General features: G+C 37.2%; 1 protein-coding gene, 1 long non-coding RNA gene and 5 other non-coding genes across 12 annotated transcripts; 3 read left to right on the top strand and 4 right to left on the bottom strand.

Moving 5' to 3' along the window:
• Positions 1–198: 198 nt before the first annotated feature.
• Positions 199–9,252, bottom strand: LOC111338112 (uncharacterized). Of its 4 annotated transcripts, none has more exons than XM_088752472.1 (6): positions 8,954–9,252; positions 5,307–5,392; positions 3,708–3,921; positions 3,065–3,196; positions 2,485–2,800; positions 199–1,774 (listed from the first exon to the last, which is right to left on the bottom strand). In XM_088752472.1, the coding sequence occupies exons 3-6, from the start codon at positions 3,789–3,791 to the stop codon at positions 1,371–1,373; spliced, it is 936 nt and encodes a 311-aa protein (XP_088608598.1). In that variant the 5' UTR covers positions 3,792–3,921; positions 5,307–5,392; positions 8,954–9,252; the 3' UTR covers positions 199–1,370. The 4 variants fall into 4 exon arrangements, with proteins under 4 accessions (XP_088608598.1, XP_088608601.1, XP_088608600.1 ...); XM_088752475.1 differs by lacking the exon at positions 3,708–3,921 and adding an exon at positions 3,472–3,598 and having other exon boundaries at positions 8,954–9,251; XM_088752474.1 differs by lacking the exons at positions 5,307–5,392; positions 8,954–9,252 and adding an exon at positions 3,472–3,598 and having other exon boundaries at positions 3,708–4,264.
• Positions 9,253–11,625: 2,373 nt separating this feature from the next.
• Trnak-uuu (transfer RNA lysine (anticodon UUU)) lies at positions 11,626–11,698 on the top strand. The gene has a single exon. It is a non-coding gene; the product is annotated as a tRNA-Lys (tRNA).
• Positions 11,699–11,872: 174 nt separating this feature from the next.
• Positions 11,873–18,038, top strand: LOC148734547 (uncharacterized). 3 transcript variants are annotated; one of them, XR_015998511.1, is made up of 4 exons: positions 11,873–12,702; positions 13,414–13,440; positions 14,024–17,601; positions 17,744–18,038. It is a non-coding gene; the product is annotated as an uncharacterized LOC148734547 (long non-coding RNA). The 3 variants fall into 3 exon arrangements; XR_015998513.1 differs by lacking the exon at positions 13,414–13,440 and having other exon boundaries at positions 11,873–13,277; XR_015998512.1 differs by lacking the exons at positions 11,873–12,702; positions 13,414–13,440 and having other exon boundaries at positions 13,482–15,258; positions 15,843–17,601.
• Positions 18,039–20,268: 2,230 nt separating this feature from the next.
• On the bottom strand, positions 20,269–20,353 carry Trnam-cau (transfer RNA methionine (anticodon CAU)). The gene is given in 2 exon segments: positions 20,269–20,304; positions 20,317–20,353. It is a non-coding gene; the product is annotated as a tRNA-Met (tRNA).
• A 375-nt stretch (positions 20,354–20,728) lies between these two features.
• Trnak-uuu (transfer RNA lysine (anticodon UUU)) lies at positions 20,729–20,801 on the top strand. The gene has a single exon. It is a non-coding gene; the product is annotated as a tRNA-Lys (tRNA).
• Positions 20,802–21,318: 517 nt separating this feature from the next.
• Positions 21,319–21,391, bottom strand: Trnak-uuu (transfer RNA lysine (anticodon UUU)). The gene has a single exon. It is a non-coding gene; the product is annotated as a tRNA-Lys (tRNA).
• Positions 21,392–22,114: 723 nt separating this feature from the next.
• On the bottom strand, positions 22,115–22,187 carry Trnak-uuu (transfer RNA lysine (anticodon UUU)). The gene has a single exon. It is a non-coding gene; the product is annotated as a tRNA-Lys (tRNA).
• Between the last annotated feature and the right edge of the window lie 933 nt (positions 22,188–23,120).

Here is a 23,120-nt window from a genome sequence, read left to right as displayed (position 1 = left end):
CTGTACAATAAAAACAATGACAACAAAATGTTTCATATTACACTGTAGCACCCGTAAAAGTGATGTTAAGAGAGCCGACTTTTAATCCATGTTATGCAGGAAAATACGGCCACTTTGCTGTTGTATGTAACAGTGTGCATGATTTCAAGAAATGTAAAAATTGTCAATGCTACACAATAATCAAAGAATTGTTAAAACTCCAGAGGAAAGAGGCTTTTACTACAGCAAAATATTGATGTTCAATTAAATAATAGTCACATCAACATGTTGATGGCATTTGAGTCACTTGATACCATATGTCAATCTAGAATCTTGTTGGTGAAATTTTGACAAAATTTCCCAAAATAATTAAGGAGCTGGCAGTTTTCTAACTCTGAGGGCAAGAATGAACCAAAAAAATACATAATTCATATGATTATGACAATGGGCTTGGACACTCCTGCACCCTTTACAATATCTGTGACAAATATATTTTAATTAATCAACATTTTGCATGTTTCCGGCATCTAAGATTTCTAAATATTTTAATTTATCAATTCTAATTTTTACCACATCTATCATCAGCAATTTTTATATGAGATTTGTCTCATTTAAAAAATACCTACTTTAAACCTAGAGAGGCCTGAATATTTACTTTTTAAGTTTCTAGAACTCAAGAATGAGCCTATATGAGAGAAAGGCAGCTCCTGGTTGTTTTTTGACAAAAACATTCAAAACATTTTAATGTTTCTCTTAAAAGAGAAACTATGGCCCAATGAATTTTCATCACTTTCAACATTTTAGTTAACTTAGTTACATGAGGAATGCTAAATTTATATCCATCACTTCATACAGTTATCTTCATTATCATAATGTTATCTGTATTTGGCATTCTGTAGTTTGACTCATCTGGCCCATAAATGTGAAAATATTTCCCACTGGAAGAAGTTACAGCTAGAAGTAATCCTTGCTTACAGACAACCACTTATGAATTTAGAAAGTAAAATAAACTACAGTGCAAACAAATATCAAATAAACATATTACACTGTAGTGAAAAAACACATATGCATATTATGCAGTGACTGGAAATACAAGAATCATTATACATGTAACCAATGGAGTCATGTTATATCTGTAAGAATCACAAACAAGGGTAGGTTTAAGTAGCTTGTATGGAATTTCTATCACACCACATTTTCAAGAGGGAGGCAGGGGTATGATTATTTTATAGAAAACCATATGAGACCATGAACAATTTACAGAATAGGTTCTTATTATTATTAAATTTGTTTCATCAAATACATTTTGTCCGAATTTTGTATCTGGACAAAGTATCTAAATTAACAATGTTATTATCAGTTAAAGGAGAGCTGTACACATACAAACTAGACTAAGTCAAAGCCAATGAAGAAAGAACACCCCCCACCCAACCTGGTGCAAGTTTTGCCAAAATGAAACAGGGAACTGGATTCATTGCCTCACAACCTATGCCATATTGAACATACAGGGAAAATATTTTCTTCCACCAGTCAAAAAAAGCATGAGCTTTCTGCACATCAACATCATAGGATGTACTCAAAGACTTCCAACGGACACAGCCTCCTTCTTCCTCATTGTCGCTTCTTTCATCATCAGTATCCTGGTCTCCATCTCCAGCCCTCTCCAGTGGGTTTTTGTGCATCTCAGGATTGAAACCATAAAGTGAAATGATATCAGTAGCAGTGGGGAGCGATTCTTTATCCCAGGTAAATAAGCATGTTTCTACCAAACCAGTGCCTTCATTCGCCCAAGCACCTATTAAGGAGAAAACATCTTACTAGGTGGCGTAAACTCCTATGTCAACTATCACTACTCATTTTATTTGGAAAAAATTAAAACAAAATGCTTAGCAGCCACGATAATTTGACAAACACTTTCTACAAGGATATATTCAATAATAATGATGATAAATACATTAATTGAAGCTCCCCCATAGGAGCTTTTCAGCCACAATGTATACTAAGTGCTCGAAAGTCCCCACTGGCCGGAGGCAGACCAGTGGGCCATTTACAGAGCGCAGCCGAGAAGTTGAACTAGGGGCAACCGAGAACAAATCCAATGAGTGGCAGGGTGGAGAACTTGAACCCGGGACACCAGATAACACCCTAACCACTCTGCCACGCCGCCACCTCCTCCTCCTTCCAAGATGGTGCAACTTTTACAAAGGTCACAAGTTTTAAACCTTCAACAAAATTTTCCATACTTTTTTAATGCAAACAGGCAGACAATAAGAATAAAGATTAGATTGTTAACTAGAAAAAAATATCTTGACTTAATAATAAATTCTCAGAACCAGATCACAAAGAAAGTATCCATTAGTTAGCAGAATTAACTTAAAGCTACTAGGAGTGAAAAGGTTAAAGCCAATCACAAAGTATAGTAGTCATGATTTTTATTTTTTTTAAAAAAAAAGTGTATTTTTGACATCTTGGAAATGACACCTGATTCCTCTTAGTATTACTTACCACAATCAAGTTCAAGCTCCTCTGCAGCCTTCTTTATTCTCATCAAAATGTACACAGCCTGGAGAAAATCTTTATACTTCAGCTGTTTATCTGAGGCCAGTGAATAACTTGCCAAATGAACAATGCCACACTTCCAGCGCTTTGGAAGATTAGAAAATACCCACACATTGGAATTATCTTCATTGTCATCCCAGTAATGAAACCATTCGTCTGGGTCAGACCACTCATTAAGATGTCCACTAGGTTCTTCTTCATCATCAAAATTGTAATGGCGGAGTACATAATTTTTACAAAATTGCTCTGATGAAAACATCTCCTGTTGAGTGAAAAATATATAACATAAAAAATTAAGAATTTTTCAACCAGTCTTTAATTTTTAGTAAGTCATAACCGTTTCTTTCTTTCTTTGGTGTAGTACATTGATGTTTAAAAAGATACATCAAAGACCTTTACCATACAGTACTAAGGTAGAGGTAATTTTTCTATTGCAATTGAAAAAACTCATGTCAAAACTATCTCGCATCTTCATAATAGGAGACTTTTTAAACCAAAAGCTTACATATGGAGAAATTTCACTCACTTTCCATTCTTTGCAGACCAACATACAGGTGCAGACGTCTGGCAGCGGCAAGAAAGCAATTATCTTTTCAATCACTTCTGAGGGAAGGGAGGGCAACGTAGTGGCCATCTTTACCTGCTTCACGGAATCACTCTGTGTAATCACGAAAAAAGACAAATCTCAAATATATCACAAATAATTGTACAAATTAATAGGGTATGTCATGACTAAGCTGACACTTTTGTACATTAGTCAAAAATCAGGTGTTATTGTCAGGAGAGCACATTTCGTGGTTTCGTTTTCAAACAATTTGAGTAGCTTTACTTTTCAACAATTTGAGAGCTACAGCTCAGAGCAATGTCAAAAATGTACTGAAAATGGCTGACCTGAGTTTAAAAAATCGTAAGCCTTCCTTTTTGTATACTTACTACTTTCTGTTGTTTTAAAGCTTGTCGAGCTTCAGCCATAACAAAACCTGGCCAGGCTCTGTCTGCTAAGATTGGGCACGAGTTCTAGCATTCTTTAAGAAGGTGAAGACAGGGCGGGGGACTGTTACTGAGAAGAGGACATGGATTAATCAATGAACTTTTGGTAGATGTCTATTATACATCCTGCATTTGAATACTTATATTTAAATTTTTAACCATTTAAGTGGCTACTGTACCTTATTAGTTACAAACATAACCTCGTGATTCAGTTGCTTGGTAAATATTCCAGAACCATCTCTTCTTTGTAAGCAGACCCACATAATCTAACACGCAGACCACGAAGACCCGCAGACCCATGTTATGGGCGCCTTCGAATATACTTCGTAGTAGCCAGCGGCTATTCACAACAGGATGTTTTCAAAATGGCGGATCAGTTTAAAGATCCTTCTACTGTAGTGAAACAAGCACGGTAACATATGATGCTTACATTTATGCTGGATAAACCATGTGTTTTTGATACATCTTAGTATTTATGAGGGCCATTTCCATTTTACTGGCTATAAATTTTTTTTTTTCCTATTTTATAAACCCCCTTTCCCTTCCTACAGTCAAAAACAGACACCCCATTCCACAAACCCTTAGCAAACCCTTACCCACTACAACCCTAATCTAGCACTAACCCTAACCCTAAACCTAATCTAACACTAACCCTAACACTAACTAACACTAACCCTAACCCTAATATAATTCTAATTCAACAAACCCTAAGAAAACCCTTGCCTATTACTAACCTTTACCCCACCCAAACCCTAACCCCAACCCAACCCCAATATAACCCTAACCCTAACCCTAACCCTTACTAACACTAACCCTAACCCTAATAAATCTCTAACCCTAACTATAATCAAAACTCAAATAAAAAATAAGCAATTTAACCCTAACCCTAAATACTTCGCCCTCTCTTTCTAATAGTTACTCTTAGATAATATTTTAACTTCATTTTATTTTATTTTATTTTGATTTTATTTACTTATTTATTTATTTATTTTTTTTATATTTTAATAATAATATATAACATATATTTTTTACAATTTTAAATTGAGTTTAGGAGCGTGCTGTTGTTACAGAAGTCGCTCCCTCAATTTTAACACCTAACTTTTATGTTCATTTTACACACTCATTCCCACCCTTGCATACGCTTTGTTCCTTTTTTACCCACTGATCACGAGTTTGCTCATCAGTGGAGTGGGAACCCATTTTCATGGGATCCCATACATCAACACCAAGGGAAGCCACAAAGGTTGCTAGTGAAACTACTGGTTTAATATATTTAATACTATACAAACGAACGACAGTATCTACAGTAGGGATACTACTCTGGTTCTAGTCAACTCTTTGAATGGTATTGGTGTTCTTACCTGCACTCAGACATTTTATTTTATTTATTTATCAAATTTAAAAAATTTTTTTTTTTTATTTTTTTTTATTTTTTTATTTTTATTATTATTATTTTTTTTTATTCATTTTACTTCTTTCCATACTAATGGCTAATTACTTAATACATAATATAAAAAAAGTTTTTAATCCATTCTATCCTATCGTATTTTAGTCTATTCAAACCTATGGTCATCTACCCCCCTATTCCTCTTGTTTCATTCACCATCACATTATGTCTATCTCTCCATTAATACTATTATTTTTCTGCTCTTCCCACTTAATATATTCATTCTAAATATTTTTTACCACAAACCCTAATAACGTTTTACAGTAATCATGACAAAGAAATCAAGTACCAGAAAGATCAAAAAGAGGAAAATAGATGAAGGTGTACATACCAATCTCTCTAATGATGTGTCAAAGGAAACTACTCCAGGGATTTCAACCGCAGGAACTCCATCGACCCCTCTTCCCTCATATACATCTAAAAGAGAGACAACCAACGAAAAGAAGAAGAAAATTAACAAGAAGAAACATCCTAAAATAAAAAAACACAAGAAAGATAATCAAAAACATAAACCTAAACCTGACCCATCTTTTACGACTAGTACGCGTAACTGGAAATGGGAAACTATCAAATCTACCACCTTCTCAAAAAAACAAAAAAAGTCTCTTTTCAAAGTCCACCACCTATCAACTATAATTGAAAAAAACAAAGCCACAATCTACAATCTTCGATCCAGTCTTACTACTACAGGTTTTAAAACCCACAACGGAAACCTTACTTACTCTACTAAAAGCAGCACTCAACTAAACACTACCACTACCATGCAAAGCATCCAATACCTTGAAGGCGAGAATACAGCACTCTTCAATAGAATCAAACAACTTAAAGATGAAGAAAAATCAAAACAACAAAAAAGAATCCAACACCTGAAGAGAATCAAACAAAACCATGGCTACATCCTTCGCAGACGCATCCACTCCATCACCACAAATCTACACAAATTCATCGATCACCTCCAAACTAGAGTCCATCTTTGGCCACAAGACACAGCTCTCTTACTAGAAAATGAATGCATAACCTCACGCAAATCACAACTATCAGCAGAAAAATAAAAACTTTCTTCAATCGACAAAATTCACAATTTCACAAACATCAACCTTTCCCCTGACCTCACAGAACTTTTGAACAAAGGAACCAATTTTATACCAACTACAGATTCTACCACCATACCTAACATAAAGAAAACAATCTCTACAGAAGTCAACTCCGCTCTTAACAACCTAATCTACAAAGGAACCAATCCACTTAAAGCTACAAACCAATCAACCAGAAAGAAAACTACAAGCTTCTACCGCAGATACCGCCCTTATGCAAACAGAAACCCAGTCAAGCTTCTCCAAGAAGAACAAACTAAACCATATTTTAATGTCCACATCATCGATTATGTCTACAACACCTTTTCTTACTCCAAGCAATACCTACAGTCAACCACACACTTACACAACCTTTTTAATCCACAGCACCTCAACATCACACAGTCACACGCATCCCACATCCACAACTTTAACAAACACAATGACATAATTCTTACCAAGACAGACAAAAATATGGGATGGGCCCTTGTGCCCATCACATGGTTTAAAGACGAATACACCAGACAGCTTACAGACTCCACCACATACAAACGTATTGACAATTTTGACCTTACCAAGACTATAACAAACTCCAACAAATTACTTAGAAAACTACAAATACATTTTAACAAACTACTTTCAACCTCAACCGACAAAAAGCTACTTAACACTATTACACAAGACAAACTTCAACTACCTTACATGAAACTCCTACCTAAAGTACATAAACTGACTGATACTGCCTCACCCTCAAACCTTCACAATCTAACAGGACGACCCATTATAACTGCACACAGCTGGACGACTTCTAACCCCTCACGTTTACTTGGTACAGAACTTGACAAAATTATTTTACAACTGAAAGACATTTTTGAAGAACGAAACATTCCCTTTCCGTTAATTTACAACTCAACAGACCTTTTGGACTCATTTCACAACTTTTATGTTGACGATATTGACAATTTTACTTTAACGACTTTTGACTTCACATCACTCTACACCAACATCTCACATTCAGACACCATCCATGCCATCACCACCAGTTGCAAACTATTAAACGTACCAACCTTTTACAGAGACTTTTTACTTAATTTAAACAATTTTATTAACAACCGTAACTTTTTCTTATCAGGACAGGACGTTTACCAACAAATCAAAGGGGTTGCTATGGGCAGCTACCACAGCCGGCAAATCGCTGACCTGGTCTTGCTGCTCAGGGAATTAACTTTCTTTTCGGAACACAACACCACTGGACTTTTCCTTTTTTGTAGATACATCGACGACGGATTTTTGTTGACAGACAAAAACAACATTACAGATATTATTAACCATTTATCCACTACATATCCTTCACAAATCCCAATCACTTTCACTACAAATTGTCATTCCATTCACTACCTAGACCTCACAATTTCCCTCAATTACCACACCATACTATATCACAAAATTCACCATCAAATTTACCAAAAACCCCATCACAAATACATGTACCCCCATTTCTCATCAAATCACCCACAACACATTTTCACAGGCATCATCAAGACTGAAACTGTACGATACAGCAGACTGTCTAAAACCAAAGACGATTACGACTTTATACACAAACTCTTTTCTCTACGACTGACCGCTCTTGACTACCCCAACAAACTAATCACTAAAAACTCTTACCCCTGGCTACCTTACCACTGTCACAAAAGACGACAACTCACCAAAAGAAACCAATCCACTAAAAAATCTACAATCTACTACCGCAGCAAATACAACAAACATGCACGAACAGACAAAATAGTACGCCACATCCTATACAAATACCACAACATGCATATCCCCAAACTCACCAAAGCATACAGCAACACCACCAAACTGCACACCATGCTACTCACCAATAAGCTATTACACTCGAAAATTACCAAATAATAATAGATTTTAATGCCATCAGCATTTGGCATACATCAGCTCTTTGGCATACAAAGCTTTGCTTTCATGTCCAAATTGAGCACTCTATCTAGGATGAGTCATTGCCGTTGCAATTGCGCATGCTCGCTGGTTTACTCTAGTTTGAGCACTCTGGCATGGCTTAGACGATACCACAAAGGTTGGGTCGTTTGGGGTGACCGTCTCGGTTCTCCCCCATCCTAGCATTAGCACTGCACTGATGAGGCCCAGAAGGCCGAAACAGTACTGTCTGCAGTTAGTTATATATATATATATATATATTTTTTTTTTTTTTCTGTATTTCAATTTTTACAGTTTATGGATTCCAACACGATCATTACATTCTTATACATTTATGTACCTTGAGCTATTTTTAAACTACATCGCAATAATTCTCATAAATATAGAGAAGACATCCCTGATGTTCTTTCCTTAACACTTTAATTCCATTTCAAGACTGTAGTTAACCATTAAAGCCACTATGTATATAATTCTTAGGTAGTTTATTAAAGAATCTACCTTATTCTTCCCTCATTATAATCTTTCGACATTTTTCTTTGATAGTCTCAAAGAATTTTGTAATATATCTTAGCTCATTATTGCATTTTAACTCATAATTGTATTTTAACCTTGCTCATTACACTTATTTTTATACATAATTCTTGTCAAAACTCGAATTTGTTATAATCGTTCTATACTTATAGCCTTTCCTTTTTTGCGGGGCTTTCTCCGCACTATCTCCATCAAAAACTGGCTGTTTGTTACTAACATCTATTTTATATTGTAAAAGTATGCAGAACAATTTAATCCACTTAACTCTTGGTATGCTCTACGCTTTATTTATTGTGTCACACCTACTCTAGCTATTGTCTACATTGATAGATTGGATACATCTACTCTAGCTATTCTCTACTTAAATAAATCAATACAATAATTATTCTCTTTCCGATCTTTAATTTATTTCACTCACCGTTCGACACCATACTTTTCGGCGAACCATTCACAGCAAAGATGGATCGATGCATTCCAACAGTTAATCACTTTCCACAGCCAGATTAGAACGAAAGATCTCAAAAATAGGTCCTCGCCCTCTTCCAACAACGTCCGATAACCTTACATCGACGTCTCCATTCAATTCCTTCTGCTAACGCACGCAATTATCTCCTTTATCTCTAGAAATAATTCGTTTTCTAGACATCTCGAGGGTCAAAATCCCTTTTACGACGAAGATCGATTGAACACTCTTCATCAATTTCCCAATAGCAATCGCGCGTTACACGTACGTCATAAGACTCACGCAATTCGATCACGCCATTCTGACGTGACCGTCCCAGATTAAGATCTCTCAACTCCGCTATTTCGCGACACGGAGCCAGTAGCGAAAATCTTTTTTCGTTATAAATATATTTTTTCCTTTGGATATTAAGGATAAGGCAGCTCCCTCTCATATTTCTCAAGGTATCTATCTTTATTTTCTTCATATAAATAATAATAACACACCTCCCCTCTTAATTCTAATTCCCGTTTCGTGACACTTCCGTTCAGTGTACACACACTTGAAATTATTATTTTTGTTTTTTGTTTTTATTCATTTAATTATTTTCCTTTTAATATAGATTGGTATTCTCTTCTGTATTAGCACCGCATTCTGTTTCTCTGCATGAGCATTGCATTCTCTTCCGTAATATCTCAAAAAAATTATTATCATTTTTTTTTTCTTTTAATTTGTTTACATAAGTTTTCTCTCCTATCATATCTGAAATTTTTCTTTATTTAGTATACATATTTACCTCCCTCTATATTATAAAAACTGTATTTATATATAAATATATTTTTTTTTCCTTTGGAATAGGTTCCAATCACTTTCTAATTTCTCACTATATTTGTGTAGTTTTTCTTGTTTTCTTCAACAAGGACTCGACACGAGGATGTCGGGCATTGACCTGGTACCAGGTTAGAAACATCCTCGCTCGGTTGTGCTTTGCCCCTGACGACTCACAACTATAAGGAGCCTTGGTGCCGATGCATCCTTCTCTCCTCACCCGGCCGGTTTGATTTCCATTTCTCTCCATCTTTGGGCAGCTTTTGTAGACACTTCGCATCTTCTTTCACCACTCCTCGATCAACACTGCTCCTCCTCTACCTATATCCTTCCAATTCCTACAGTCTCCTCTCCATAAAAATAATTGTAAAAGGAGAATACTTTATTTCATCAATAATATAAATTTTTTTTTCCTATTTTATAAACCCCCTTTCCCTTCCTACAGTCAAAAACAGACACCCCATTCCACAAACCCTTAACAAACCCTTACCCACTACAACCCTAATCTAGCACTAACCCTAACCCTAAACCTAATCTAACACTAACCCTAACACTAACTAACACTAACCCTAACCCTAATATAATTCTAATTCAACAAACCCTAAGAAAACCCTTGCCTATTACTAACCTTTACCCCACCCAAACCCTAACCCTAACCCAACCCTAATATAACCCTAACCCTTAAACCCTAACCCTTACTAACACTAACCCTAACCCTAATAAATCTCTAACCCTAACTATAATCAAAACTCAAATAAAAAATAAGCAATTTAACCCTAACCCTAAATACTTCGCCCTCTCTTTCTAATAGTTACTCTTAGATAATATTTTAACTTCATTTTATTTTATTTTATTTTGATTTTATTTACTTATTTATTTATTTATTTATTTATTTTTTTATATTTTAATAATAATATATAACATATATTTTTTACAATTTTAAATTGAGTTTAGGAGCGTGCTGTTGTTACAGAAGTCGCTCCCTCAATTTTAACACCTAACTTTTATGTTCATTTTACACACTCATTCCCACCCTTGCATACGCTTTGTTCCTTTTTTACCCACTGATCACGAGTTTGCTCATCAGTGGAGTGGGAACCCATTTTCATGGGATCCCATACATCAACACCAAGGGAAGCCACAAAGGTTGCTAGTGAAACTACTGGTTTAATATATTTAATACTATACAAACCAACTATTCGTAGAGTTTAAGGAAATATTATCATATTATAATATGTATCATTAATAATATGTGTATATTATCAGCACCGCGCTCTGCCGACTGAGCTAACGGACCGCACCTTACGACAAATATCATAAGTGGAACATCTTAATCCTGAGGTAAAGTTTTCTTCACGCACCATTGCCAACATATAACTTTTTCAAGACGAAGCAATGAGAACGAAAAAATAGGAAAAGATAAGGAGAATCCGTGGGTATCCATCAACATGATACAATGGGTATTTTACTGACTTGTGGTAAATAAAATCGTATTTCTTTATAAGGTATTGCCAGGCAGAGGTAATTAATTTGTTATAATTTTTCTCTTAATATAAGCATGAAAAGGTGTCAAACCAGGACCCGAATTAAATAGCGGCTCCGTATTTCTCGTGCAGTTGTCTTGCGTCAGTCGACACCGCTAGAAGAATTTGCATGTTGATCAAACTTTATAAAACATGTTCCAGGTACGTATAACTACAACAACTAAAACTCTGAGACTGAGTTCTTGGAAAATTGTTGTAGACAGTTGCCGTGGCTAGAATATATTCAGTAAGTAACTTGGGGTCAGGCGTTGAAGAAGACAGCACGAAATATTCGTCGCCCGGTTAGCTCAGTCGGCAGAGCATCAGACTTTTAATCTGAGGGTCATGGGTTCAAATCCCATATCGGGCGGAGTTCTTAACACTTTTTTTCTTCCACTTCGTTGTTGGTTCAGGGCATGATAGCGGTCGGATTCCGTATAGCTAAGACGACTTAAGTTAGAACAGACCGGTTGAGCGATGTACTTTCAGTGGCATGAAGCACTTTTCTCACCACCCAACATTTCTCAGAAGCACCCAGTTAAAATACATGACGAGCTTTGCTCAAGAAAAAAATTCTCAGCAGGCATCGTAAACTGATGCCGAGGTTTGGGGAAGAAGGCGTTGGGTGGCTGTCATCACATTAATTACACCACAATGTAATTATACAGATTAGCGCCCACGAATCCACGAGAGATACGCGATTGCGTGCGAGTTAACGCGGGGTCATCTGTTGGCGATGAAAATCAAAATCATGAAATGAAATGAAGTTTGTTGTGCGTGTAATGGTCGTAAAATACTGCGTTTTCTCTGTTTCTGCCTGTTTCCTTATAACGACATTTTTAATCACGTAGTCTTTCAAAGATCCTTCCTTTTCACAGAAGAGGCAATACCGGCGAGGCGCCGTATTCGAAAAGCCTCTCTTTCGATTATTTAGGTATGATTCTTTCGCTTGGTTTGCCATAAAACAGTAACAAAAGATATCGCAATTTTCATGTGCCGTACGACCTGAATAACAACCGTATCGAATTTCCAGTATTGCGTTACTTGGTGGATCGATCAGTGTTCACGCTTTGCGATCGTAGTACACGATGTTATTGTTTTGGAACAAAACCTGTGGCGGTCGCACGACTTGGCCTCGTATCCTGGTTAAATTCTTACCAATATTGTAATATTAAACCTCGACGAGATTTTTCATGTCGAAATGTCGAAAAGCATCATGTTTTCGATTTCGAAACCATTCGAAATGAAGTCATAGAGGCAGTCGGATTTTCGACGTACGGCTTTCCACCGGCTAACTTAACCACGCAGAGTCTTTGCAGGATTACAAGTGCCACACTTGACCCTTGCAAGCATTGGTATCTACTTTTGAAAGAGGTATGTGAAGTTCCTTTGCGTAAATATTTCATATGCGATGTATTTAAGATATTTCCCGACGAAATCCAAAGTGTGGCGACACGGGAACTTCAGCCGGCCAACTCATCGTTCGGAGTAGTGGGGTTAGCCAGGATTCCCGACCTCGTTCACGTTGTGTTCACGTTCTGTCTAATAGCTGGTCTATCTTCTTCGTAATAAACAATCCCCGACGAACTTATTAAATCTGCGGGATTTATGACTATCGTAAATCTGGTGAACTCCGCCACGCTAGACTTTGAGCCCGAAGGCGCGAAAAATTTATCTTTTGGCGCCAAACTCAGTCACGACTCCGAACAGCTCGCTTCCTAACTTACCGAAAGATCAGCTAGAGTAAATTCCCTTGGAGTGGAACTGAAGAAGCTTCGAACACAGATTTCTCATCTGGAATCAGCATGGAGTCAATTTTACAGACCCTTTTTTCCACCTCAATATTCGTACCTTGTCATGGTGAGGTGTCTTGAGTGCCTCAATGACCAATTGCAATACAATGCCTTTAAAGAATTCAGCTTCAGTTGGTGGGCTGTATTTTCTGCAAGGTAGAGGCCAGACTAACACGGACTTTGTCGTTGTAGTTATTGTTATGATTATTATAATTATCATTATTATTACTGATTTTGTTATTGTTATCATTATCTTCATGATTGTGATTGAATCATTTTCAAAATGAAATAGGCTGCTCAATGAGGATGGCATGCTGAGGCAAGTAGATTTTCATTTATTTCCCCCCCCCCTCCCCCCAAGTAGAAATTCAAGTGTTTCTGATAGTTTTTCTCTTCAATAGATTGTTAGAATGCAGAAGATTTTCTAAGACACATTGTACAGAGGACTTGTCTTAAGTAGTTGTTTTCTGATTCAAAACCACCTGCCTAGTTCTGTTGCTCTTGGGTAGTTAGTCCATGGACTGTTGTTACCTGATGGCAGAACTAACAGGTGGATCTGTTTCTCTTGGGTAGTCAGTCCATTATGGGCTGTTGTTATCTGATGGCAGAACCACCAATCTGTTCTGTTTCTCTTGGGTAGTCAGTCTATGGACTGTTGTTATCTGATGGCAGAACCAGTCCCTATTTTTTTCAGCACTATACAGTCAGTCTTTTATGGACAGTTATTTTTATCTGATGGCAGTTTTAGCTTGCTCTTTTTGTTTTGAAAAATGTGTTGCTTATGCTGTTTGTCACGTATCATCTGTTATTAGTCGGAGGCACTTTGGTCAATCAATGCTATCATTGTCTTCATTATTATTATAATTGTTAATTCAGCTGCTACTCTTCTCTCTTTGCCACAGGGCCCACTACAGACAGCACTAGCTTAATGAAGTCCCAAAACCTTTCACAATGAGCCAACTCAAGAATTGCAGTCCTGAACAGTTTTTGGGGTTTTCCTGGCTTTTCTTGAGATTATTTTGTCTCAGTTTCAATTACTTCAATCACTTATTCAGCTAGACCAACAATAACACCATTTAGTTCATAGATAAACATTGAAATAATCATAATAGTAATATAAATGATAATAATAATGATTTGTTATTGTTATCATTATCATTATCTTTATGATTGTGATCATCATTTTCAAATTGAAATAGGCTGCTCAGTGAGGATGGCATGCTGAGGCAAGTAGATTTTCATTTAATTCCTCCCCCCTCCCCCCTCCCCCCAAATAGAAATTCAAGTGTTTCTGATAGTTTGTCTCTTCAATAGATTGTTAGAATGCAGAAGATTTTCTGAGACACATTGTACAGAGGTCTTAAATAGTTGTTTTCTGATTCAAAACCACCTGCCTAGTTCTGTTTCTATTGGGTAGTTAGTCCATGGACTGTTGTTATCTGATGGCAGAACTAACAGGTGGATCTGTTTCTCTTGGGTAGTCAGTCCATTATGGGCTGTTGTTATCTGATGGCAGAACCACCGATCTGTTCTGTTTCTCTTGGGTGGTCAGTCTATGGACTGTTGTTATCTGATGGCAGAACCAGTCCCTATTTTTTTTTTTCAGCTCTATGCTGTCAGTCTTTTATGGACAGTTATTTTTATCTGATGGCAATTTTAGCTTGCTCTTTTTGTTTTGAAAAGTGTGTTGCTTATGCTGTTTGTCACGTATCATCTGTTATTAGTCATAGGGTGACTTTGGTCAATCAATGCTATCATTGTCCTTAGTATTATTATTATTAATTCAGCTGCTACTCTTCTCTCTTTGCCACAGGGCCCACTACAGACAGCACTAGCTTAATGAAGTCCCAAAACCTTTCACAATGAGCCAACTCAAGAATTGCAGTCCTGAACAGTTTTTGGGGTTTTCCTGGCTTTTCTTGAGATTATTTTGTCTCAGTTTCAATTACTTCAATCACTTATTCAGCTAGACTAACAATAACACCATTTAGTTCATAGATAAACATTGAAATAATCATAATAGTAATATAAATGATAATAATAATGATTTGTTATTGTTATCATTATCATTATCTTTATGATTGTGATCATCATTTTCAAATTGAAATAGGCTGCTCAGTGAGGATGGCATGCTGAGGCAAGTAGATTTTCATTTAATTCCTCCCCCCTCCCCCCTCCCCCCAAATAGAAATTCAAGTGTTTCTGATAGTTTGTCTCTTCAATAGATTGTTAGAATGCAGAAGATTTTCTGAGACACATTGTACAGAGGTCTTAAATAGTTGTTTTCTGATTCAAAACCACCTGCCTAGTTCTGTTTCTATTGGGTAGTTAGTCCATGGACTGTTGTTATCTGATGGCAGAACTAACAGGTGGATCTGTTTCTCTTGGGTAGTCAGTCCATTATGGGCTGTTGTTATCTGATGGCAGAACCACCGATCTGTTCTGTTTCTCTTGGGTGGTCAGTCTATGGACTGTTGTTATCTGATGGCAGAACCAGTCCCTATTTTTTTTTTCAGCTCTATGCTGTCAGTCTTTTATGGACAGTTATTTTTATCTGATGGCAATTTTAGCTTGCTCTTTTTGTTTTGAAAGTGTGTTGCTTATGCTGTTTGTCATGTATCATCTGTTATTAGTCATAGGGTGACTTTGGTCAATCAATGTTATCATTGTCCTTAGTATTATATTATTAATTCAGCTGCTACTCTTCTCTCTTTGACACAGGGCCCACTACAGACAGCACTAGCTTAATGAAGTCCCAAAACCTTTCACAATGAGCCAACTCAAGAATTGCAGTCCTGAACAGTTTTTGGGGTTTTTCTGTCTTTTCTTAATTTGTTTTTGCCCCAGTTTCAATCACTTGGACACTCATTCAGCTAGACTAACAATAACACTATTTTGTTCATAGATAAACATTGAAATAATCATAATAGTAATATGAATGATAATAATAATGATTAGATTAATGGAAATAATCATAGGAATTATAACCATCAGGATAATGAACATTATTTCTCTAACTATTGTAAATATTTTTATCATTATTATTATTATTATTATTATCATTATTATTGTTATCATTGTTATTATTATTATTATCATTATTATCATTATTATTGTTATCAATGTTATTACTATTTCCATCATGAATTATTAGAGATGCTTGGAAAAAAATGATCTATAGTTCCCTCCAACTCATTATTCTTTCAGTTAAGTGAATTAAGACTTTGTGAACAGTTACTGCTTTATTCTGTCATTCCTGATGACCATAGAAATGGTGAAAGTCCACAGATATTATCCCTCTAAGAGTTTCTCCAGGTGTTTTTTTTTCCTCTGAATTTGGTTACAACAGAATGAAGGGCATCAGAGTATAGTGCGCCCAGCTAGACATGAATTGCATTAATATTACAGGGTCATTTTGCTGTATTCAGGGTTTAATCTTAGCCTTCTACAGACAAGTTTGTTCCTCTAAATGCAAAACACATTTTATCGTTTTTTAAAACAAACTTACAAAAACTGCCAAGAAACAGCTACTAAATTTATGGAAACATGACGAACAAGTCAACTAGACTGTGTACTACACATCATTGAAATCAAAGTATCACTTTAGGAACATAAAATCGCAAGGTCAGTTTCCCATTTTTAGTGCCTGAGAAAAGATCAGGCCACCAGATTACTTCAAATTCTCTGGTTGCTCGTCCATCTCAATTTCCAACAACCATTTTAGTTTACTGGGTGAGAATCGTGCTTGATTTCTTGCCCCATGCTCTTTAATTGGCCGCCTGTAAAGCTTGTTGAGAGTTTAACAGCTACTACTTGCAGCAACCTCCATATTGCCCCGATAGCCTTTCTTCACTCTAATGGTACAGAACTTTGATGACTCAGACCAGAAATAACATCATTCACTCTACCATCCCTGCAATAAAAAACTTTGGATTTTTCTCTCCATACAGGGGGCCGCAAATGTATTTTTACCCTCGCACGTTTATAAAAGCATTCGGCATGCCTGCTAACAAAGCTTGGATGTATGTTTCAGGAACTTAGTATCTTTCAACTCGACACCATTTGCCTGAAACCAAAATAATAATTACGAAAGTTAAGAGATTATTTACTTCTGGAGTGAAATGTACTAAATGATTTGCCCTTTCAAACATAAACCTGAGTTATCAGGTTTTGTCAATCACAAAATTACACGTCGGGTTATTAGTATTCCTTGGGGACCTTCCTATATTATCATAAATATCTAAGACAAGCAGGTCATTTAGCTAGGTAATCTATGTTAAAAACCGCGCTGTACAACACTTAGAATTATTTTCCTCACTCATTTTTCTCACACTGCAACTTCGTGTACTACGCAATTATTACTACGCAGTCATATCTGGTGTCCAATTGGGAGAGCTTATTATTTTTGTTTTAGAGGTGAATTGCGATTTCTTGTATGTCCCCTATTTCGTCGAAGAAAAGCTCGAACAAATACTGAAAGGTTCTGTCCTGGTGTACCGGTTCACAAGAGAATTACCATTGTTCTTTCTTTGTTTAGGAGTCACTGGTGAGCTGTTGTGCATTGTTCGGTCTTTTGTAACTGCTCTTGTGAACCGGTACACGAGGACAGAACCTACTGAAAGTAATGAGTAAGTCACTATGAACAACTAGTGCAAAGTGACAGCACTATCGAGCCAAACTGAGAACTGTTCTTTAATGATTTTTAACATGAACCACCAATTCTTACTATTTTTAATTTCTGCGTTTTAATAGACTTTGACATGTTCTTGAGAAGATATTAAATCGGTTAGCGCTGTTGTTCCCTTCAAAATTATTTTGGTGGAAGCGCCTCAGAAGACACTGGTTTAACTAAAACCATGTTGGGCGACGTTATATTTTGACTGCACAACCCGCAATTAAATTTAATTTTAACAGCTATTCGAGTGTGTGAAGAACGGTAAAGAGCAAAATTACATACCATCGGCCTTTCGATGCACGGACGAATTAAAACTTTTTACAATTCCACTTATCCATTGCTTGTAACTGATAGACCTTGTCCTTATTCTTGCGGGAGGCCGTACGATCTGTTGTCCATTGTAGAACTTGGCAAACTTAGCGCACTTCTTCGAGCGCAACAATGTGATCTTTCGATTCTCTATCTTACTAGCGCAGTTGTGTTGAACATGGACGAATAATACATCGCAGCGTGTCTTGTAGATAGCTAGAGATGCCATGCATGTTTAGGATAAGCGCTGAATATGGACGAGCGTTAAAGCCGCCACTGAAAAAGCACAATCGACCGTTTTTCATTGTAAGGACCAGGTCTTTCACACAGCTGTCAGAATTAAAGAGAGGAAGAACGTCGATCTCGCTCACCTAAGTAGCGAAGTACACCACGAGCGGCGACGATGATCAAACACCTGGAAGATCAGCGTGGTGTCCCTCTACTCTTTGGTATCATAACCAAGAGCGAGCCCTTTCGACTTCTCACTAAGTTTTACGGTTTATAAAACAAAGGCCCCGCTCTACACAAAGCCTTAAAGAATGAAACACTAGAAAAGCTTACTTAGCTTGGAATTATAAAAATTTCCTTTCTTAAAAATCGAAGATTTTCATGGTTTCGTAACTTCGTATTTTTCCAAATTTCCTCTTTTACATGTTATGCCGTTTTGCATTTTCTTCAACGTATAATTTAGTTCAGCGTCGATCATTTATCATCCTTAGAAAAAAATATTCTGATCTTTACGTTTAACTATAAAATTGCTTTGGCTTACATTGTGCGCATAAAAGGAGCGTTAAATTAAACATGAGTTGATTCCACGCGAGGGTTTTACCTGGAAAAATGCCTGCACACGAGAGACACCGACATTACCGCGTGTCCCTTTCTGGAAAACATTCGTGTTATGACAAGAAAGGTCAGCTTAAGGGTTTTGGGTTACCCAAACTATGCAATTTTGACGCCGAAAAGTGCCAAAAAGTAATTACAGAAACTTCATCCGCAACACCTTGAACGTGCTGTGGGCGCGAACTGAGATCTTCTCTTACAGTTAATAATTGCCAGGCGGAACTCAGATCCGGCTAAGCCTAATTTGCATAAATTTTTTTGGTGGGCAAAGCTCGTCATGTATCATACAAAAAAGTACAGACGTCCCGGAAACAATTCAAAACAACACTCACAAGGCAAAACTGCAAACTGGAATCACAGAAGCGTTTTAATTGGTTCTTGATTGATTTATAAGAAATCGGAGGACAGATGACGTCACTATTATTAATTTTCTGTTTCTTTATCATCGTTATAATGAAGAAAGAAAATATAGGAAAGAAAATACAGGGAGATGAAAGCTAAGTGGGCTGCAAAAGGAAAGGAAAGGAAAGGAAAGAGAATATTTAGAAAGACCCAATATCATCAATAAAGGAACGAGATATCTACAATAAGTGGTCTCGGCAAAAAGATGTATACTAACTATAAACCGATAGGAGCTGTAATCCCTTCTCGTGCAGTTTCAAAAGCTATAGCCGAGGCCTACTCTAACTTTTCAATTCTGGGAGAAGTACTCTCATTCGGTTGGCTCCTTGATTCGTATACATGTAGTTTAATTAGAAGTGAATGAAAGAAACCTTCATGGAAAAAAATACTTTTGAGAACATCATCATCATCATCATCATTTTTTATTTGTTTGAGCAGGTTGAATTTATGGCAGCTATATAGCTGATGTGGACCTGCTATTTTCCCCACCCATCCCACTCCAGGGGAGGACATCACACAGTGATCTCGTGCGTGGGAAATTAACGTCTCCTGCCCCTAACCCTGCCGGAGACGGGACCTCCAATTATTCGTCCCTATCCGAGAAGACTAGAATATCTAACCATTTCTTGATGTTAACGTTTGAGAAAGGTAGTATATTCTTCTCAATCATTTTAAGACCTTGAATGTTGGTCCGGCCGAGGCTCGAACCCTCGACCTCCCGCACAACAGTCCAGTGCTCTATCCATTGAGCTAACCGGGAGGCGGTTAGCAAACAAAAATATGTTAATGAAGAAAACCTTAAATTATATTTGTTTTAGTCTTGCTGTCCCTGCAAATAAAAGAGTCGTTTTAAAGTTTGATTCTTTCAAAGCCTTACGGTTTCCTGAAAGACTGGTTTGGGTATAAAAACTTCAAAAACATTGCCCCGTGTGAGGATCGAACTCACGACCTTCAGATTTCCTTTTAGACTATGAGACTGACGCGCTGCCTACTGCGCTAACGAGGCTGTTGTATGTTTTAATCTGTTAAAAAGGTGACGTTTGGAGCGTTAGCCCTTCGTCAGAGCGCTAGCCCTTCGTCATTCGTTCGGACGAAAGACTAACGCTCGAAAAGTCAGCTTTTTAACTCATTACGGTGGCCAATTTACAATTTGAACTTAGTTGATATAATCAAATTACCATGTTACCCCCCCCCCCCAACGCAGCGCCACAGTTTCTTTAGAAACTTTCACCCTTTATATAGTTTTATATCAGTTTTATCTCTGTGAATGAGTTTTCAACGTATTCTTGTAAAGAGTTCGAGAATTTGATAAACTTGCACTCAGGCGTTCAATGGTCTTCAGTGAGACCAAAACTTGACATAAAAGTTCAGAATATGTGTCGCTCGGTTAGCTCAGTCGGTAGAGCATCAGGCTTTTAATCTTAGGGTCATGGGTACAAGTCCCATATTGCGCGATGGTAATGATGATGGCAGCTAATTGTGTCAGATAGATAGATAGATAGAAAATAGCGTACTCCATTCAAGGAAATTGAATATTGATAATGATAATAATAATTATGATAATTGTAATAATAATAATAACAATAATAATAATAATAATAGCAATATTTAGTGAGGGAACCCAACTTGCCATTGTGGTTTTCAGTGGGGCCTTCAAGAATGAATTCATTGCCTAGTTGGTTACGCAATGTTAAAAATATTGAACGTCAATAATCTCTGGTACATTTCCGAAATTTCTATGTATTTTCATTTTCCCCATGATCGTTTTACAGCGCAACCCTTAATTCAGACTGAAATCCTGCTTCACGAGCTAGGTTATGATGCCTTCCGTACTGGGTCAGGGTAGTGTGAGCGAGTCGGATGATTTTTACCGCCATGCTTCTTCAATGGCTCCTGCACAGGTCTCACAGCTGCACCAATAGAAACTTCTTTGTTGAGTCAAGTTGTGAAGGTAAAAAAAAAATTGTTTTCCGCCCGATATGGGACTTGAACCCATGACCCTCAGATTAAAAGTCTGATGCTCTACCGACTGAGCTAACCGGGCTGGACAAAAGATGAAAGGTATTTTCCTCTTCAGAACTGTACGCAGTCTAAATATGGGTTTTGAAAATGCGTATGAAAATCGTCTGGTGATGAGCAGGGTGCTTTATGATGCTGAGACTGCTGTATGGAATCCATCTCCTCCAGAACATGTGTCGCCGGTTAGCTTTGTCGGTAGAGCATCAGACTTTTAATCTTAGGGTCATGGGTACAAGTCCAATATTGCGCGATGGTAATGATGATGGCAACTAATTGTGTGAGATAGGTAGATAGCAGATAGCGTACTCCTTTCAAGGAAATTGAATATTGATAATGATAATAATAATTATGATAATTGTAATAATAATAATAATAATAGCAATATTTAGCGAGGGAACCCAAGTCGCCATTGTGGTTTTCAGTGAAGCCTTCAAGAATGAATTCATTGCCTAGTTGGTTATGCAATGTTAAAAATACTGAACGTCAATAATCTCTGGTACATTTCCGAAATTTCTGTGTATTGTCATTTTCCCCATGATCGTTTTACAGCGCAACCCTTAATTCAGACTGAAATCCTGCTTCACGAGCTAGGTTATGATGCCTTCCGTACTGGGTCAGGGTAGTGTGAGCGAGTCGGACGATTTTTACCGCCATGCTTCTTCAATGGCTCCTGCACAGGTCTCACAGCTGCACCAATAGAAACTTTTTTGTTGAGTCAAGTTGTGTCGATTAAAAAAAAATTGTATGTCGCCCGATATGGGACTTGAACCCATGACCCTCAGATTAAAAGTCTGATGCTCTACCGACTGAGCTAACCGGGCTGGACGTGTAAAATAAGTATGAATGTTTGTCAGCGCTGTATTGAGTCTAAATATGGGTTTTTGAAAGCGCTCATGAAAACCGTCTTGTGGTTGAAAGATGAAAGGTATTTTCCGGCCTCTTCAGAACTGTACGCAGTCTAAATATGGGTTTTAAAAATGCCTATGAAAATCGTCTGGTGGTGAGCAAGGTGCTTTATGATGCTGAAACTGCTGTATGGAATCCATCTCCTCCCTTCTCGTTTTACAATTGTGCAGCGATGTGTGAGCTGTAAAATTAGTCAATTTTGTTAGAAGATTTCTGAATTGAGACTTGACGGATTTAACGTGGCTGTCTAAAGTGCCGATGAAAAGTGAAAAGTGTCAATCCTCACCGCTGCCTTTGACAATAGTATGGTCAAAGGCAGTTCATTTCAATGTTTTAAACCTATTAATCTGGCACTGGTTATTTTCAGGCCTTCTTCAACGGCCATGTCCACGTCCCTTATGCTCACTGTTAATAGTGCCTTATTTCACCGTAGTACATTCGTGATAAGTTGAAATAATACATAATTAAATAAATAGACAAGTAATTGAGATACAATGTCATGTGGACGCTATAACCGTCAGTCAATCATCATAGGAAGTATTATGCAGTAGAATCTTATAGTAATAGTAATATATAGTTAGTAATATAGTTAGTAATATAGTTAGTAATATAGTTAGTAATATAGTTTATTTCTGACCACTTGCAGCCTGAGGCTGAACTACGGGTGCAGTTTAAGGTTGAGAACAGACGTCAGCAGATCAGGCGTCTCTGGCAACCGCTTCAGTCCATCGATCTCACCTTCCCACCCATACCACCCCAGGGGAAGACATCCATCACACAGTAGTCTCGTGTGTGGAAATTAACGTCTCCTACCCCAACCATGCAGGAGACGGGACCTCCATTTATTC

This window comes from Stylophora pistillata, chromosome 3 (genome assembly GCF_964205215.1).
Source record: "Stylophora pistillata chromosome 3, jaStyPist1.2, whole genome shotgun sequence".
Lineage (NCBI taxonomy): Eukaryota > Metazoa > Cnidaria > Anthozoa > Scleractinia > Pocilloporidae > Stylophora > Stylophora pistillata.
This window is presented reverse-complemented; position numbering and strand designations above follow the sequence as displayed.

Coding starts and splice junctions, on each gene's coding strand:
- LOC111338112 (XM_088752472.1), bottom strand. CDS start 3,791: ATGTGGGTCTGCTTACAAAGAAGAGATGGTTCTGGAATATTTACCAAG. Junction 3,197..3,707: donor TTATGTTTGTAACTAATAAG/GTACAGTAGCCA, acceptor GTGATTACACAG/AGTGATTCCGTGAAGCAGGT. Junction 2,801..3,064: donor TGGTCTGCAAAGAATGGAAA/GTGAGTGAAATT, acceptor TTCACTCAACAG/GAGATGTTTTCATCAGAGCA.